Source organism: Ctenopharyngodon idella, chromosome 10 (genome assembly GCF_019924925.1).
Source record: "Ctenopharyngodon idella isolate HZGC_01 chromosome 10, HZGC01, whole genome shotgun sequence".
Taxonomy (NCBI): Eukaryota; Metazoa; Chordata; class Actinopteri; order Cypriniformes; family Xenocyprididae; genus Ctenopharyngodon; species Ctenopharyngodon idella.
Window position 1 is genome coordinate 45,991,745 of NC_067229.1, and position 16,752 is coordinate 46,008,496.

At 35.2% G+C, this 16,752-nt stretch overlaps 1 protein-coding gene across 45 annotated transcripts in view; it reads left to right on the forward strand.

Moving 5' to 3' along the window:
* The window catches only part of LOC127521735 (calcium/calmodulin-dependent protein kinase type II subunit beta), a 79,802-nt gene extending 64,282 nt beyond the window's left edge, over window positions 1-15,520 (forward strand). For 23 of the 45 annotated variants that reach the window (XM_051911114.1, XM_051911122.1, XM_051911125.1 and 20 more), the window contains 8 exons: window positions 227-275; window positions 1,925-2,005; window positions 4,557-4,676; window positions 5,784-5,924; window positions 8,117-8,192; window positions 8,484-8,578; window positions 8,685-8,919; window positions 10,253-15,520. In XM_051911114.1, the coding sequence (XP_051767074.1) occupies window positions 227-275; window positions 1,925-2,005; window positions 4,557-4,676; window positions 5,784-5,924; window positions 8,117-8,192; window positions 8,484-8,578; window positions 8,685-8,917 (795 nt within the window). In that variant the 3' untranslated portion in view covers window positions 8,918-8,919; window positions 10,253-15,520. The remainder of the gene's footprint in view (window positions 1-226; window positions 276-1,924; window positions 2,006-4,556; window positions 4,677-5,783; window positions 5,925-8,116; window positions 8,193-8,483; window positions 8,579-8,684; window positions 8,920-10,252) is intronic. The other 22 variants (XM_051911154.1, XM_051911156.1, XM_051911155.1 and 19 more) reach the window with 1 other exon arrangement.
* Window positions 15,521-16,752: the final 1,232 nt, after the last annotated feature.

The window sequence follows — 16,752 nt, forward strand, 5'->3', positions numbered from 1 at the left end:
CCGCGATGTTAGTGTCTACTACACTACTGTTGCCGGTGTCATTCATCTGATGTGTAATATGTACAACTCCATTTGTGGTGATGATTATCCCATTTGTCTCAGTGGTAGTATTGGTGGTGCTTTATCGGAGTTGGTCGCTGTTTGTTGAGTGAATCTTTTGTTGTTGGTATATGTGTGTTAGTGAAAGTGTGAGGTCGGACACTGACTGCTTTTGTCTGCTGTACAGGAATCTTCAGACAGCAGCAACACCACCATTGAGGATGAAGATGTCAAAGGTGAGTGGTGTTTGTTTTTGATGCATTTTATTAAAGCAATATGCCACAAGAGTCCATGCAATCACAGTGGTTTTACTAAGGACTGTGTTTCTGATGACATCACCAAGCACTATAAAGATACTTTTCTTAATCTAGTGAATTCCTGATGGATAAAATCAAGCCAAGTGCATTTTTTTTCTTCTTTAACCTCCTGTTTCACTCAAAAATACAGCAAGGATGCTTTAAATGGATCTAAAGGAATAATATATAAAATGTTACAAAATATCTAAAAAAAAAAATGGTGTTAAATCATAAACAAACAAACCAAATATCTAAAATCCTGTTTTTTTTAAACTTTCTATTCATCAAAGAATCCTGAAAAAAATATCACTGTTTCTACAAAAATATTAGGCAGCACAACTGTTTTCAACATTGATAATAATAATAAGCAATGTTTTTTGAGCAGCAAATCAGCATATTAGAATGATTTCTGAAGGATCATGTGACACTGAAGACTGGAGTAATGGAGTAATAGTTTTTTTTTATAAATATATACATGCATGTGTGTGTATTTATATATACATAATAAATATACATAGTACACACACACATAAATTATGTACACAGACTTTTATTTTGGATGCGATTAATCATTTGACCGCACTATTCACAATATTCCTAAAACATCCTTAATCATGGTAAAATTACTGTATTGCACGGCCTCAAATGGATTATTGCTTTTAGAAAATGACAATTTTATTTTAATTCTCTTGAATTTATATAAATTAAATACAACCCCAATTCCAGAAAAGTTGGAACATTTTGTAAAATATAAAAAAAAAAAAATCAAGAATAATTTTGTTAATTCACTTTAACCTTTATTTAACTGACGAAAGTACAAAGAAAAGAATTCCAATGTTTTCACTGGCCAACTTAATTGTGTCTTGTAAATAAAAACAATGTAGTAAACATAACCTTTCCTTTTAATTACACTTTTTAAATGTTTGGGAACTGAGGATACTAATTGTTTGCCCAATCTTGCCTGATACAAGACAGCTGCTCAACAGTCCGTTAAATTTAATTAATTTTTTTATTTAAAGTACGTTTGCTGCAGTCACAGGTATGCACAGGTTGCCTCATCTTTGATCTTTGATCTATCTGGTTTCATATCAGGTCAATCCTGAACAATCCATATCTAAAAAAAAAATCCAAAGCATTTATTGTAACAAATGTAATTCGTGTCTACTATTGTTGTGACATAATATCCCTGAGGTTCATCTGACAGGCCTTATGACTTCCTCTGACTCTGTAAGTTACAAAAGAAGTGATCTGCTCTTTCCCATCCTGCTCTTCTGGGCGACACGTTCCAGGGCACCTTGAATGTATTTTTATCTCTAGGAACACTAGAAATGTGAGAGATGTGGGCTAAGGCTCTGCGTATGTGTCATGTTGGATCACCTTGCACATTTTTTTTATTATGTGGAAATGTCGTGTTTAAAAAGTGACAGAAGTGAGTGGGACTATTTGTCACCCTTCCTGTAAATGGCTCCGCCTCAATAATAGGTTGCTGTCATGTTGTTAAATAGTGTGCCATGTTCCATCTTTGCATGCCATCCTTTCTCAGTCTGATCTTCCCAATCTCTTCCCACGTTTTCCTTTCCGCACAATAGGGAAAAGCCTAGATAGCAGTTCATTTAAAGCCCCCTCTGAAGTCAGCCAATCACCTCCAGGCTCCGCCCCCGCCATCTTCTGTAAGTCTCAGAATGACTGGTCTGCACTGGTTTGGTTTGGTTTGGCCTGGCTGGTTTGCACGGCATCCATCAGCGCTCACTATCTTCAGCAAATCCCTGAAAAATAAACCGCTTCCAATCGAGTTTTGCTCCTCTTGAGGTGACTTATAGATATGAAAATATGGGTCGATGAGATGAGTTTGGGTAATAACAGACAGTTTAAAGTTTAGTGTAATTTGCATGATGCTATCTGTGGTATTTCTGCTTAGAAAGAGTTCCTACAGGATAGTTGAAAATGAAAATGAAAATTCTGTCATCATTTACTTATCCCATGTCGTCTCCATGTCCTTCCAAACCCATAAGACTTTCGTTTATCTTCGAAACACAAATGAAGATATTTTTAATGAAACCTGAGAGGTTTCTGTCCCTCCATTGAAAGTTCAAAATCCTGTGAAGAGATACACCCACTTTATATGATGAGCAGATTTAATTTAGGTTTTTATTTATGTATAAACACACATACATAGAGCGCATCACATCTGGTAAACATGGAAGCTCAAAACAAACCTCACTTGTGCTCGTGCATCATGTCGATCATTGTATCAATAAAAGCCTAAATTCTTTTGTGCTCATTGCATGAAGCGATCATATCTCTTCACAAGGATTGGATTAAACCGTTCGATTCATATGGATTCATTTTACATGACCTATTTGATCTTTTAAGGTTTTTTGTGGTTACCTGGACTTTCAATGGAGCACTGTAAACCCGAATAAGCTGGCAAAATTCAAAAAAATTGAGGTAATCAATTACATTGAATTTTTTAAGTTAAGAAGTGTAAGTAAGCAGAACTGGCCGATTTCAATTTTGTACTCATACATTTTAATTGCTCTTAACTTGAAAATTTTGAGTAAGTTAATTCATTTAACTTAAAATTATCATGTAATTTATTTTTGGTGTTTTCGCCTTTATTATGATAGGACAGTAAGCAGACAGGAAGTGAAGTGGGAGAGAAAAAAACACAAAACAAAAACTCTTCTAAATTAGCATAGCAAAGCATTAATCACTACTAAATCTCCCACTTAACATTAATCTTGCACAAAAAACATCATATAACACTTAATTTTAGCATTTACTCTCCCTTTCGAGTGCCATGGCAAAGCATGCTGGGAAATAGCTCAGTTTCAGGTAAATTTAAGTTTGTCTAAATTAAAAGAAACAAGTTCATAGAACTGAAAAGAGTGAAACCATTCAGAATACTCAAAATGTGTCAGTTTTGTGAACTCAAAAGAAAAAGAAAGATCTAAATACTCATAAAAGTTAATTTGTTTAATTTGAGTTTGTGCTACTCAAACCAATTAATTATTTTGAGCGTTAGCATTTACAGTAACCTCTCAGGTTTCATAAAAAAAAATGTTTTGAAGATTAACCAAAGTTACATGGGTTTGGAATGACATGAAGCTGAGTAAATGATGACAGAATTTTCATTTTTGGGTGAACTATCTCTTTTACCCCTAATAAGTGTGGAGAAAATAATTTTTCCTTTACTGAGGAGTCAATTTGAGCGCAGTGCAAGCATGGTTTTCCTGAAGCCCAACAGGAAGGGGTTTTGATCTGTAGTATCCAAAGAGCAAAGACTGTTAAAAAATGTAAATATCCCCTTCAATGCAAGCAACCCACTTTTTCTTGCTGATCAACTCCCTGTTGTTGCCTCTGCACTGCCCCCCTAAGGCAGCAAATGGAATAGCATGCACTCAGGCACTTTACCTGCACGCACACCCATTTAAAGGCACAGTATGTAAGTGTCGCCACTAGAGGTTGCTTATTCAAAACAATAACAAAGGGGTAGCTTGATGACGAGGAATCATGGGAGTTGTCGTACCGTCGATGGGACTCAGGCAGAAAACATGTTCATGGATGAGCTAATGTATTAAAGTTTTATTAACGTTACCGTGGCATGAAGCAGGGTGGGGCCGAGAGCCCGGGACAGTTTACATTGCTGTTTTTATTATGCTTATTTGCCACAGTCGGCCGCTACCATTTCTTTCGTTTTGTTGTTTGTTTTTCACGGCTAATTATGTTTAACGTCCGCCTCCTTCTCTGAACTTGAACTTTGTTACTGTACTACGATTATTGTCAATAAATATATCCAAACAGTTCCTCACCTGTCTAATAAAAACACATAAAATATAATATAAGTCTTTGGTTTTTCCGTGGTTGCCAAACTGGAAATCGAGGGTAACGCGGATATGACGCCATTGACATAAGTAGTGACACGGACATAAGCAGTGACACGACGTAGTGACACGGAATGTTACACTGGTTAAAATAGCTGATTTCTCTGGATTTAAACATTGTTCGAAACATTTGGGATAATTTAAGTACACAATAATTTAAGTCAACAAAATATATAACTTTGTTCTAGTGGTTTTTGGATATTTTAATCCCAAAATCGTACATATTGTGCCTTTAAGACGCATGAGTTTGGATGAATCTGTCTTCGGTATCTTGTTCCCACCTGCCATCGGTCATCATTATCACCCCCCCCCCCACCCCCCCCCCCCCCCCCCCCAGCCACCAAGCTGACCGACATCCTGGGCTGCGCCCGCAGGGGCTCAGGACCCTCAGCCGTGCCTGATACTGAAGCAGCTGTCCTCTCCATCCAATCCCCTCCACAGACCCCCATCATTCAGAGTGAGTACAGCGCCCCCTGCAGACCCAACCAATGATGCTCATGCACAGGGTCCAGAATGAACTCTTTGGCTGCCGTTTTAGTTGAAATATATTTTTATTTCATTTAAGTATTAATTATTTTATTATTAATATTGTAATTATAATATTTATTTATTATAATAATAATTATTATTATTAACTAATCTATTTTAAAATAATTCTTAATGTAATAATTTAATATTTAAAGTATTAAATAAAGTAACTTTAATAATTTGTTATAATTTATAATGTTATAATTTGTAATAATTGTTCATTTTAATAATTTAAAATTAATATTGATAATCTGTTTTTGTATTTTATATAATAGTCATTTTTTATGTTTATTAAATAAAGTAACTTAATATAATAATAATAATAATAGTAATTGGTTTTAATTGACTTAATTTAATAGTTTAATAAAATTAAAGTATTAAACAAAGTAACTTATTAATTAATTTAATGTTGAAATGATTTTATCTTTACAGTTATTGGTTTATAATAATGTTTATAACAATTATTTAATAATAATATTGATCATCTATGATGCATTTAATTGTTAATTTAATAATAAATTAAAGTATTAAATAAAGTAATTTAATAAAAAGTGATTATTTAGCTGTCAGCAGTGGTTCTTATCATGCAATTTGGACCATGTATTATGCTTTATACCTTTTAACCTTCCAGTAACAGTGGAGTTATTGAGACAAAGTGAGTCGTATTCAGCTAGTCATGATCTTAAAATGTCAGGTCCCATGAGCCGACCCGCTCAATGCCTATTAAAGCTTTTTCTAGGCCACTGATCTAACTTATTATAATGTGAATGAGCATGATGTATTATTTATTTCCTTGGGTATTTAACCAAGGAAACCATGAACTTTTAATGTTGGACCCTGTTCATGCTGTCAGTCAGCCCAAGCATTGATCCTTTGCCCTTGTTATTGACACATATCCCCTTCACTCAGACACAGCTGCCCTGTGCATCTTGTTATTTGTCTGGTGCTGCATTTCCTTTTCATCTCTTCACATGTTCTCCATCTCTCTGTCTTTCACAATGGGTTAATGCTTTCCTCCCTTTCCTGACCCGCTCAGCCCGGTTCACAGATCTGGTGAGCAGTGTGGGCCGTGCACCTGTCCCACAACCTCAGACGGAGTCGACTTCTTCCCGAACCTCTGTCCCCCCTCCCCAGCCCTCCTCTCCCCCAACCCCACCCCCCTCTGTGTCTGTGCAGAGTGAGTATATAGTGGAGTGAATGTGTGTGTTTTTAACATGAAGTCCAGTCCACATTTCACTTGACTTTAAAGGCCCTGATATACTTCAAGTGATATCTGGTGTGACGTCATTTCAAACAAAATCAGGCCAAAATTAAGTTCGTTTGGAGTGCATCCATCCATCATAAAAGATATCCACACGGCTCCGGGGGATTAATAAAGGCATTCTGAAGCAAAGCGTTGCATTTGTGTAACAAAAATATACATATTTAAACTTTATAAACTATAATAACTTGCTTGGATGCACTTTTTGGCCTTCAAAATCTCATCCTCTATTCACTGCCATTATAAAGCTTGGAAGAGCCAGGATATTATTTAATATAACTCAGATTTTGTTCGGCTGAAAGAAGAAAGTCATATACACCTAAAATGGCTTGAGGGAGAGTAAATCATGGTGTAATTTTCATTTTTAGGTGAACTATTCCTTTAATTGCTGTTTTATCATCGCCTTTGTTGTGTTTTTATTTTGATATTAAGAGAAACTTCTTTTCACCCCTAAGCGAAGAACAAAAAATAACTTTCCTGTGAGTATATCGGGGCCTTAACAGTCTGCAGCTGACACCACCATCTCAAAATTCCCATTAACCCTGTGACCAACATATGACATTCGGAAGTAGCAGGAGGCTGTTTTCCCTGATAAAAACGCTGCATTTAAACATCTGAAGTGACATTTTCCTGAGTCTAGTTTGTGTTAGTGTGACGGAACTGCTTCATCTCTGATGTACTTCCATACATGCAGTTTTCGCTTGAAGGAAGTGGGACGTTTATCAAAGCTGAAACCATAGTCAGAGACTTTAGATCAGGCCTGCAGTGTCAGATTGACAAGGAGAAACTGAAGGACGTGTCGAGGCCACTAAGCTCCTCTAAAGTGGAGCAGGAAGCCGTGAAGGGAGGGAGAGGGAGAGGAAACATGGAGTAAGCCTTATCTAAGGATCCAGGAATAGCTCAATTAGCTCCATGTGGTTACCAAGGAAAAGACGGAGGAGGACGTGGAGGAGGAAAGTGGTTGAAATGTCGATTAGATGAAGTGTTTTTGTGAGTCAGCGATCAGGTGAAGGTAAAACTTTATTGGGAGGGAGAGTTTAGTCAGAGAATTGAGGAGGAATGGATGAAGGTCTAGACTGAAGACCATGACTGAGAAACTAGGTAAGTCTAAAACAGAGCTGGAGTACTAAACCTTTCTCAGCCTTTCTCAGGATCTGACCTCTGCCGGTGTTAACTCTTGCTTAAGCTTGACATTTGTCTGTTTCTGTCATGTACAACAGAGCAACATTTAGCTTTGGCTCTGTCAGTTGATAGTTTAAAAGATTCCATGAATGCAAAATTTTCTTTCCTGTGCTGATGTATTTCCTATTGAAACAGGAAGTTGGGCGGGACTTACACTACCATTTAAAAGTTTGGGGTCAGTAAGAAATTAATATTTTTATTCAGCAAGGTCACATGAAATTGATCAAAAGTGACAGTATTTATAATGTTACAAAAGCTTTCCATTTCAAATGTTATTTCTATTCATCAAAGAATCCTAAAAGAAAATGTATCATGGTTTCCACAAGAATATATGAAGCAGCACAACTGTTTTCCACATTAATAATAATCAGAAATGTTTCTTGAGCAGCAAATCATCGTATCAGAATGATTTCTGAAGGATCGTGTGACTGAAGACTGGAGTAATGATGCTGAAAATTCAGCTTTCATCCCAGAAATAAATTACTTTTTAAAATATATTCAAATAGAAAAGTTATTTTAAATTATAATAATATTTCACAATATTACTGTTTTTAATGTATTTTACAAGAGACTTCTTAAAAAAACATAAAAACCTTACTGACACCAAACCAAGATTAATAAAGGCGATTATATTTTCCAGAAAGAGCTACTCAGTTTTAAGCATATATCTGCTAAAAGTACATTTAAACGGGGTACACTCAAATCTAATAGACATGGACTAAAAGACGCAAAAGTCAAAATTTATCGGGTTGTTAATTTACATGTCTTTTAATGTAAAGAGTAAAATATTCCTATACCTGAAGTAAAATATATTACATAAATCATAATGTTGAGTGAAAAAAATGGAGATACCAATGTGGGATTAATTAGCTTGAACTGCGTGTGTGTGTGTGTGTGTTTGTGTATGTCTGTGTTTTCTCTTACAGCACGCAAACAGGAAATCATCAAGATCACGGAGCAGCTGATAGAAGCCATCAATAATGGGGACTTTGAGGCCTATGCGTACGTCACCTTGTGCTTTCTCGCAAACACAACACACTTCGGCTCAAAACATACTCTGTAATGCAAATAGTTCCTCAAGCCATTTTTTATATGTTGTGTTGCATTCTCAGTGTTGCCACAAGGGACACTATAGCAGGCATTATAGTAAACTGTTTTCTTCTACAGTCAGTTATACTCTCATAGTGGAGCAAATGTTTAATTAGAGAACCTTACTGAGCAAGTTAGTTAAACGGTCCACATGTTTATAGCAGCTACATGAATAATAATACACAAATGGGATCATTGTAACAGGAAAATCTGTGACCCTGGACTGACCTCCTTTGAACCCGAGGCTTTGGGGAACCTGGTTGAGGGGATGGACTTCCATAGATTCTACTTTGAGAACTGTAAGTGTGTTACTAACATAAATGAATTCAATTATGTGTAATTCACAGGAAATGCGAGTATCACAATGCACATGTTCTTTCTCCATGCGTGTGTGTTTCTCTACAGTGCTTTCCAAGAACAGTAAGCCCATCCACACCACCATCCTGAACCCTCATGTGCATCTGATCGGAGAAGACGCCGCCTGCATCGCATACATCCGCCTCACCCAGTTTGTGGATGGACAGGGCCGGCCGCGCAGCAGCCAATCGGAGGAGACTCGCGTGTGGCACCGCCGGGACTCCAAGTGGCAGAACGTTCATTTCCACTGCTCCGGTGCGCCAGCTGCTCCTCTCCAGTGAAGGTGATTCTTTGCATTTAGCATTTGACCCAAATCTAGTTCACAATAGAGTTTGAGTCTTCTGGTTGGATTTCTGGACATATCTAGAGACCAGAATATAGGGAGACTTGAGGGTGAGCTCTTTTGATTACAGTCAGCAACCCCCCAGAATATTGGCTATATTAAGATTTTTTTAAGAAATTAATATTTTTATTCAACAAGGCTGCATTAAATTGATCGAACTTGACAGTAAAGACATTTATATTGTTAACTTTTTATTCAAACAATATATTTTCAAATAGAAAACAGTTATTTTAAATTGTACTGATATTTTACAATAATACTGTTTTACTGTATTGTTGATCAAGTTAATGCTGCCTTGGTGAGCATAAGAGACATTTTATTATATATTATTAAATATATAATAATAAATAATATATTACATATAAAATAAAAACAAAAAATGAAATGAAATGACAGTTTATATATATATATATATATTGTTTTTTATATATAGTTATATATAATTGATGTGCATTTTGTATACATATTTACACACTAAAAAATATTGCAGCAGTTTGCATCAATTTTTTTGAGTTATGACAACTTTGAGTGAATTTACATTCAACCAACAAGCTATACTGAGTTAGAGGAACTTAAAAATTTGTAGCATAAAGACAAATTTTTAAGTTAATTACTCGAAAAAATTAAGTCGCTCCAGCTGTAGCTCTGGAGCCAATTTATCTTATCTATTTCAGTTCAAATCAACAGCTATCATAGCACATGCTAACTTAACTTATTTAACATGCATATTTAATGAACAAGTAAGATATTACTCGTCACTGGCATTGGCGCAGTCATTGCTTATAGAGTCAATGTAGTGTTTACCTTCATGTACACAATGGTAACCACAAAAAGTTCAACATCAGAGAAACTCTTTTAAATGTCAAACATAAACACTAACAGGTCTTTCCCTTCACTAAAAATGAATAAATTAACACTTAATTTCAACATTTATTGTCCTTATCCAGTCCTATGCAAAGCATGCTGGGAACTAGAAATCCACTGCCCAATTTCCAAAGTTATAAAGACAATTTTAGTTACTACAACCTAATTTTGATATTTGAGTTTAAATTGCAGGCGATATTAAGTTGATGTAATGATCAACATTATGTCAACAGAACAAAATAATTTTTGCAACTTAAAAGGTTTAATTAAAACAAAAAATTAGAATTTTTAACTTGCAACCATGCATTTATTTAAGTTGTGGTAACAAGTCCCCTGAATTACTTTTTAGAGTGAGGATTCTTTAAAGAACACGGTGTTGCAAGTCATATAATGTGTTTTTGTATTTCAGAGTGGCTCTGCAGAGGATACATTAGATGTGGAGGTGAAGGACAGGGAGGACTGATAGGACGGCAGCAGGGGTCCAGCGTCGGAGCGCTCCCAAACCTCCAGCCTTCCAACGCTGGACACAGCCGTCCTCCCCCTGCATGCTAACCAACAGTTATCTCTCTACCTGCTGGGCTGCTCTTGAAACACAGCGTCCAGACCACCCCTCACCTCCGACTCCACCCAGCACGTCTTTATGCCAAGACTCACCACCGACGCAAGAGCAGCACTGCATTTATTAATCATTGAGAGCGATAATAGACTCCAGGTTCCTGTCTAGAGTTATAATATCCCGCACGATTGCCTTCTTATCCACAGTCCTTTGCGCTCCACTTTCGTCTTCACTGGCCTTATGCCCCCTGTGCCCAGGTACTCCCAAATACAGTAGATCATGTATTATTATTATTATTATTATTATTATTATTGTATTCTTGTTATTGTTACTACTATTATAATGATTAATACTTCCGTCAGGATTGCTGTTGTTCTTGAGATTGTATATTTGATGGTCAAATTACTGTTTTGTTTTAAAACACTTTTGAGTTCTCTCTCTTTTTTTTTAAGCATGGATTTTAAGTATTGTTTTTGTTTTTTTGGTGTTTAAGTAATCTGAAGTGTACTTCGGCAGCGCTGTACATGTTCAAGTTCACGGCTTGCTGTTTAAATAACATAAAACAGCGGCAGCACACACGTAGTTTCTAAGATTTAAAACTCATATGTGGTGGCGACCAGATTTCCCGTAACCGTGATCAGTGTTTGTATTATCAGGGTGCTTCGTGGTCACCATTGACTTTCCAATCAGATCGCTTGGAGGCAGCTGACATCATCACATCATTGAGGTTTGCCTCGTATATCTGCAGGTTGCCAAGTTGAATTTCCGTCAGTCAGAGCTGTTTGTCTCTAAATCGGAGCATAATCTCGTTTATTGGCCAGCAGTTGATGTGTCCATCTTATTGACAGTTGGTGCTGATCTGGTCTTATTTGGGATGCTATTTACCAAGTTCTGTTAAAGTTGTCTGTGAGATTGTAAGAATGTGAATTTTTCTTGTTTTTTCCGTACAAATACCTAAACATTTTCAAATCAAGATACATTTATTTGAAGCAAAATGTTCTCAGATATTAAAGATATTAATATATATATATATATATATATATATATATACATACATACATACAAACATTTCAGGTACAGAGTTTGAATAAAGTAGCTGTATAAATTAAAGATTAATCATTATTAATTTTTAATTATTAATTAAGTTACAAAAGCTATTCAGTCAAGAGCAATGAGTGATTTCCTTGTCTTTAGTTGTTTGTTTAACATTAAAAATACATACAGACAGCAGGAATATTAGGCTGCTGTCACTTTAAGACATAATGCACGGATACTGAACACATGCGTTCTTTCTCAGAATAAGGGTCAGAATAAAGGCTGATTTTCCGCATATGCAGAAAATCAGCCTTCATTCTGACCCTTTGTCTGAAATTACCCATTTTTAAGGGGTGGGTCCTTTAAGGCTTGTCAGTAAACGGTCACTGTTTATGAATGGCTAACATCATTGCATAGAAAACAGTATCAACGCCCACTCGCTATCACACATAAGTGTTTTTAAAACATTATCCATGTAGGCAAATATCAGCCATTAAGCGACTGATGGCAGTGGGCGGGGCCTATGGTGCGATGATGTATAACTATTCATCGATGTCTTGCTCTGGAGGCAGTCATGTAAAAAATGTACTTGCCTGTGTGACATCACAGATCCCACAATATCAAAACGAACCATTTTTGGAGCTTGATTAAACAAATGCTTTGTTTATAATGAGGAGGACGCTTTAAACCATGAAACTTGCAGGATGTTTTAATGGTACAAAGACCTCTTATATGTCAAAAGATCAAGGCAAATTTGTTTTCTTATGTCATGAGCCTTTTAAGTCTTGCTTTCTGAAAAAAATGATCAAAATTAAGTGGGTTTTTGCTGAAAACAAGAAAATATATCTGCCAATAGGGTTAGGAACAGAAAAATACTTTTCTGACCCCATTGGCAGAATTATTTTCTTGTTTTAAGCATAAAGTAGTCATTTTGGTTTTTGATTGAGGAATGTTTAGATATTTGAACTGGAAAACGACAAAAATACTGAGTAAGAAAATCTTTTTTGCGGTGTGTTTACGATCATTTCACTGTAAAGACAGAGCGAGTGTCGGTACGGGTTATAGTTTTCTCTCTGAACAGTGAAATAAGTTTGTTTTTTTCTCTAGGGATCTTGTAGGACCGACTTGACTCGTTTTGAGAGCGTACAGCATGTTGTTTTTAAGGGCCTTTATTGTAAAGCAGCGAGAAAAAGTACTGCTGTTCACTGGCCACGTGTGTTCGAGATTTAAATAGCCATTCTGGTTACCACGGTGATCAGCAACCAATGAGACGAATTTTAACAAGTTTCTACCTTCGTCACATGAACGTTGTGATTCACCTCGACTCAGGCACCTACAGCTATAGTTCCTCGTTTTTCTTTTTGTTCTGTACACACAGGAACTTTTTATATATAATTTATGTGGTGTAATTAAGGCAGTATTGTTCTTTTTTTTTTTTTTTTTTTTTTTGTATCCTTTTTAAGAGTGTGAGTGTGTGTACGTGTGGTTTTACACTGCAATGGCACTGATATCCTGAATGTGAAAGCATAGTCACTATATTAAAGTGTTGAAAGCCATAACGCACAGTCGACTCTTTTCAGCAGATTTGAAGGGATGTTTTTGTTAGTTATCTTTCTATCTAGCAGAATTGGAAAACAGTCTAATATTTGCGCATATGGTTTGATTAGGGGGCTTCCTGACAACTGGTACTGTTTTTGACGTCCCGTCAAAAGATTTCTCTGCTACTGAATGTGGGCCGCCAACTGAAGTCACATGACCTTTGTTGAGGCTAGTTTGTATGGAAGCTTGTTTCCGCCATGTAATAAAAAATAAAAAGGTAATTGCGACTTTTTATCTCACAATTCTGACTTTTTTCTCGCAGTTGCGAGATATAAACTCACAATTGTGAGTTATAAAGTCAAAATTGTGAGATATAAACTCGCAATTACATATTATAATGTGCAGTTGTGAGCTAAAAAAGACTGATGTTTGTTCTCAGAATTGCGAGTTTATATCTCACATTCTGACTTTATAAGACACAGTTGCATGTTACGAAGTCAGAATTGCAAGATATAAACTCAATTCTGAGAAAAGAAAGTCAAAATTGCGGGTTATAAAGTCAGAATTGAGATATAAACTCGCAATTCTTTATATAATGGAATTCTGATTTTATAACTTGCAAATGAGTTCATATCTCGCAATTCTGAGAAAAAAGTCAGAATTGCATTATAAAAACTCGCAATCGTGAGGAAAAAAATTTTTTTATTTAGTGGCGGAAACATGCTTCCGTAAGTTTGTGTTTTCTGTTGCTTTTAATTTTATTCTGAAATGTGACTTTTACTTTTGTAGTTGGCTTTAATGAACCCAGAGTTGTAAATGGTGAAAAATGCGACATCCACCGCAAACAGCAATCTGCATGTCGACAAACCGGTGTAATTTCTTATGTGTTTATTGAAGATCATTGAAAAATACAACAGCTCAATAAATAGATATCTTGTAAAACTACCGCTGCATAGTGTTAACTTATATTGTAGATGGATACTATTTGCATGAACTTACACTTCACAATAATACATTTTGGTGAATTTTTTTTTTTCTTTTCATTGTTTATTTTATACTGAATGCTGGTGATTCTATCTATTTTCTGAGCTTTGTAAGTGCATATAACTATTTTGTCTAAAAATGATGATGACTTACTGATATTAACTATCATGGTAAAACATAATTATTCTGATTGTACGGCATGCTTTGTAAAGGCATTTGTTGTTGTTTGAGCAGTGTTGGCTGAGCCCAAATGTGAAAATGTGAAATAATGAACAATGTTTTTATTAGCGTGGGTCAATCGCAGCGTTTGCCGCTGTCACGCTTGGTCACATGATGCATGTGTTTTTATTATGGAATGGATCGTGCTTTGGCTGCCAGTCTACAAAAGGGACCTCGAATTATGTCAGTGTTCAATGTAAGCATCTGATTTGCATTTAATCAACAGCCCTCATTGTGCTTTGCTCAAATGCTGTCTAAACCTGTAGGGGGCGCTCTTTACCACACTTTTATAGTTAGAGAAAATACATAACTTTACAAGATATTCAAAAATTCACTCACTTTTATGCTTAAACAGAAACACAATCTTCATGCACTAAAAATGTTTTAAACCTAAATCATTGCAAAAAAAAGTTTTATCCTCAGTTTTTTTGTCTTGTTTTCCAGTGTAAATATCTAAACATTCTCAAATCAAGATACATTTACTTGAGAAGCGAAATGACTTAATATTTTATGTCTTGTTTTATGAAAAGTTTAAGTAACTTTACACTTAAAACAAGAAAAAATATCTGCCAACGGGGTCAGAAAAATCGACTTAATTCAAATGGAAGACGAGATTATTTTTCTGACCCCATTGGCAGATATTTGTTCTTGTTTTAAGCAAAAACTCAGCCAATTTTTCAAAATATCTTGTTATTGTATCTTGATTTAAGAATGTTTAGATATTTGTACAGGAAAACAAGACAAAAATACTTAGGAAGAATATCATTTTTTGCCGTGTATGCACTGAATAACCACCAAAAGAGTTTAATCTCTGTTATCCACTGGATACTTCTCCAATCAATGGCCTGTAGGATGAAACGGTTCAAGTGACGAGTGTTATAATCTAATCAGGCCACTAATGAGAAGCTTGTGTGTGCGTCTGAATGTGTTTGAGTGTGTTACACATATGTGAAAGAGTGAATCGGTGTTGTGTTTCTCTAGTGGTGACGCATTGCTGCTCTTACAACATCAAAACAATAGCGGTCAATTTGTAGTATTCACATTTTCTCCCAATGTCTTTTTTAATCTTTGCTTAAATCTGATGTCTTCACATTTCTCTGAAGATGAGCCTTCCAACTTTGCAGAGTTTTTTTGTATGTGATCTCAAATCCTGCAATGTGGATTTTATTCAGTCACGAAAAAGTTAGATTATTATAAAATCTTTGTTTCTCCTGGTTCTTCTCGTTATTAATATTCATATCTGTTCTTCCAATGTGCTCTCCCTCTTTTTCTCTCTATGTGTGCTATAGGAAATGTATTAAGATGTAATCAGTATTACCAATAAAAAGACTATGTCAAAATCTATGTAGTGGTTTTTATATCTACAATATACAAAACCAAATGAAATCAATATGAAAACGATACTGTTCTGCTGACACGGTGGTCTTGCTAACAAACGTGTGGGCCGTTATCTGAATGAGCCTGGAGGTCTAGCTGACGGCTGATAAGATATGGGAAAACAACATGTGAATTTATTTCACAACTGTGCCAAAGTCATGCACACTTTAGAGTGCTGAGTCACTAAAACCATCTGTTTGTATTGAGTGAAAACTGTGGTGTAAATACACAGTTGTTTGCACAGGTTGTCCAGTACTCTGCCCAAATGAATCAACAATGGCCATGTTTACATGCTAATCATTTACGGTTAAGGAAAAGTTCTGGTTATTCTTGCTGTTTTGTCATGTCATGTCATCAGTATTAATAAACAGGTTATTTTTTTTATTTTTTTATTTATTTTTTTTGCACTATTGTAGTATTTTATATGCTTTTATATATGTAAGTTTATATATATGTGTATTTCATGAATCAGTTAAAATTATGTTTCAAAACAAAGGACAAAATAGATCTTTTAAAGAGTTTAAAGGTCAAAAATATGTTCTGATCCATGAAGACCTTTCCTGAAGTCTTCCAGAAAATTACATTTTGATCGGATACTTTAGGAACAAAATTGCTGAAGAACATCCATGAAACCCTTACTAAAATGGTGGTTCCATATTATAGTAGACCTAATGGTGTAAAATGGTGATACACCGTAATAAATGATTAACTGTACTATGGTAATGAATTATCACCATATTCAAATATCATGGTATTGATAGAATATTCTTACGTGGTAAATCTTCCATTGCATGGTACGTGTCCAAAAAAACACGGTACTAGGCTATGTTTGGTTGTTATTGTTTTTTTATTTATTTATTTATTTTATTTATTTATTTTTTTTGTTAGTTTTTAATTTAGAAAAAAGGTGAAACCTTTTATTATTTTTATTAGGCTATTGCCAGGTAAAAAAAAAATGCTACATACATTTTAGTGCTTTTAAAACCACGTTTTAGCACTTTTTTGTTTTATAGGCTAGATCGTACCAAAAAGCTTATGTAGAATTTAAATTTCTTTATGTAATGTATTTTTTTTTTTTTTTTTTGTAAAGAGACCACTTTTTGTTATGTATATGGTATTTTCATAAAAAAATTAAAAAAATAAAAAATCAGGAAAAAAAGTTACCGCAACTTTTTGTGTCGTGCGCCTGACGTCATGCG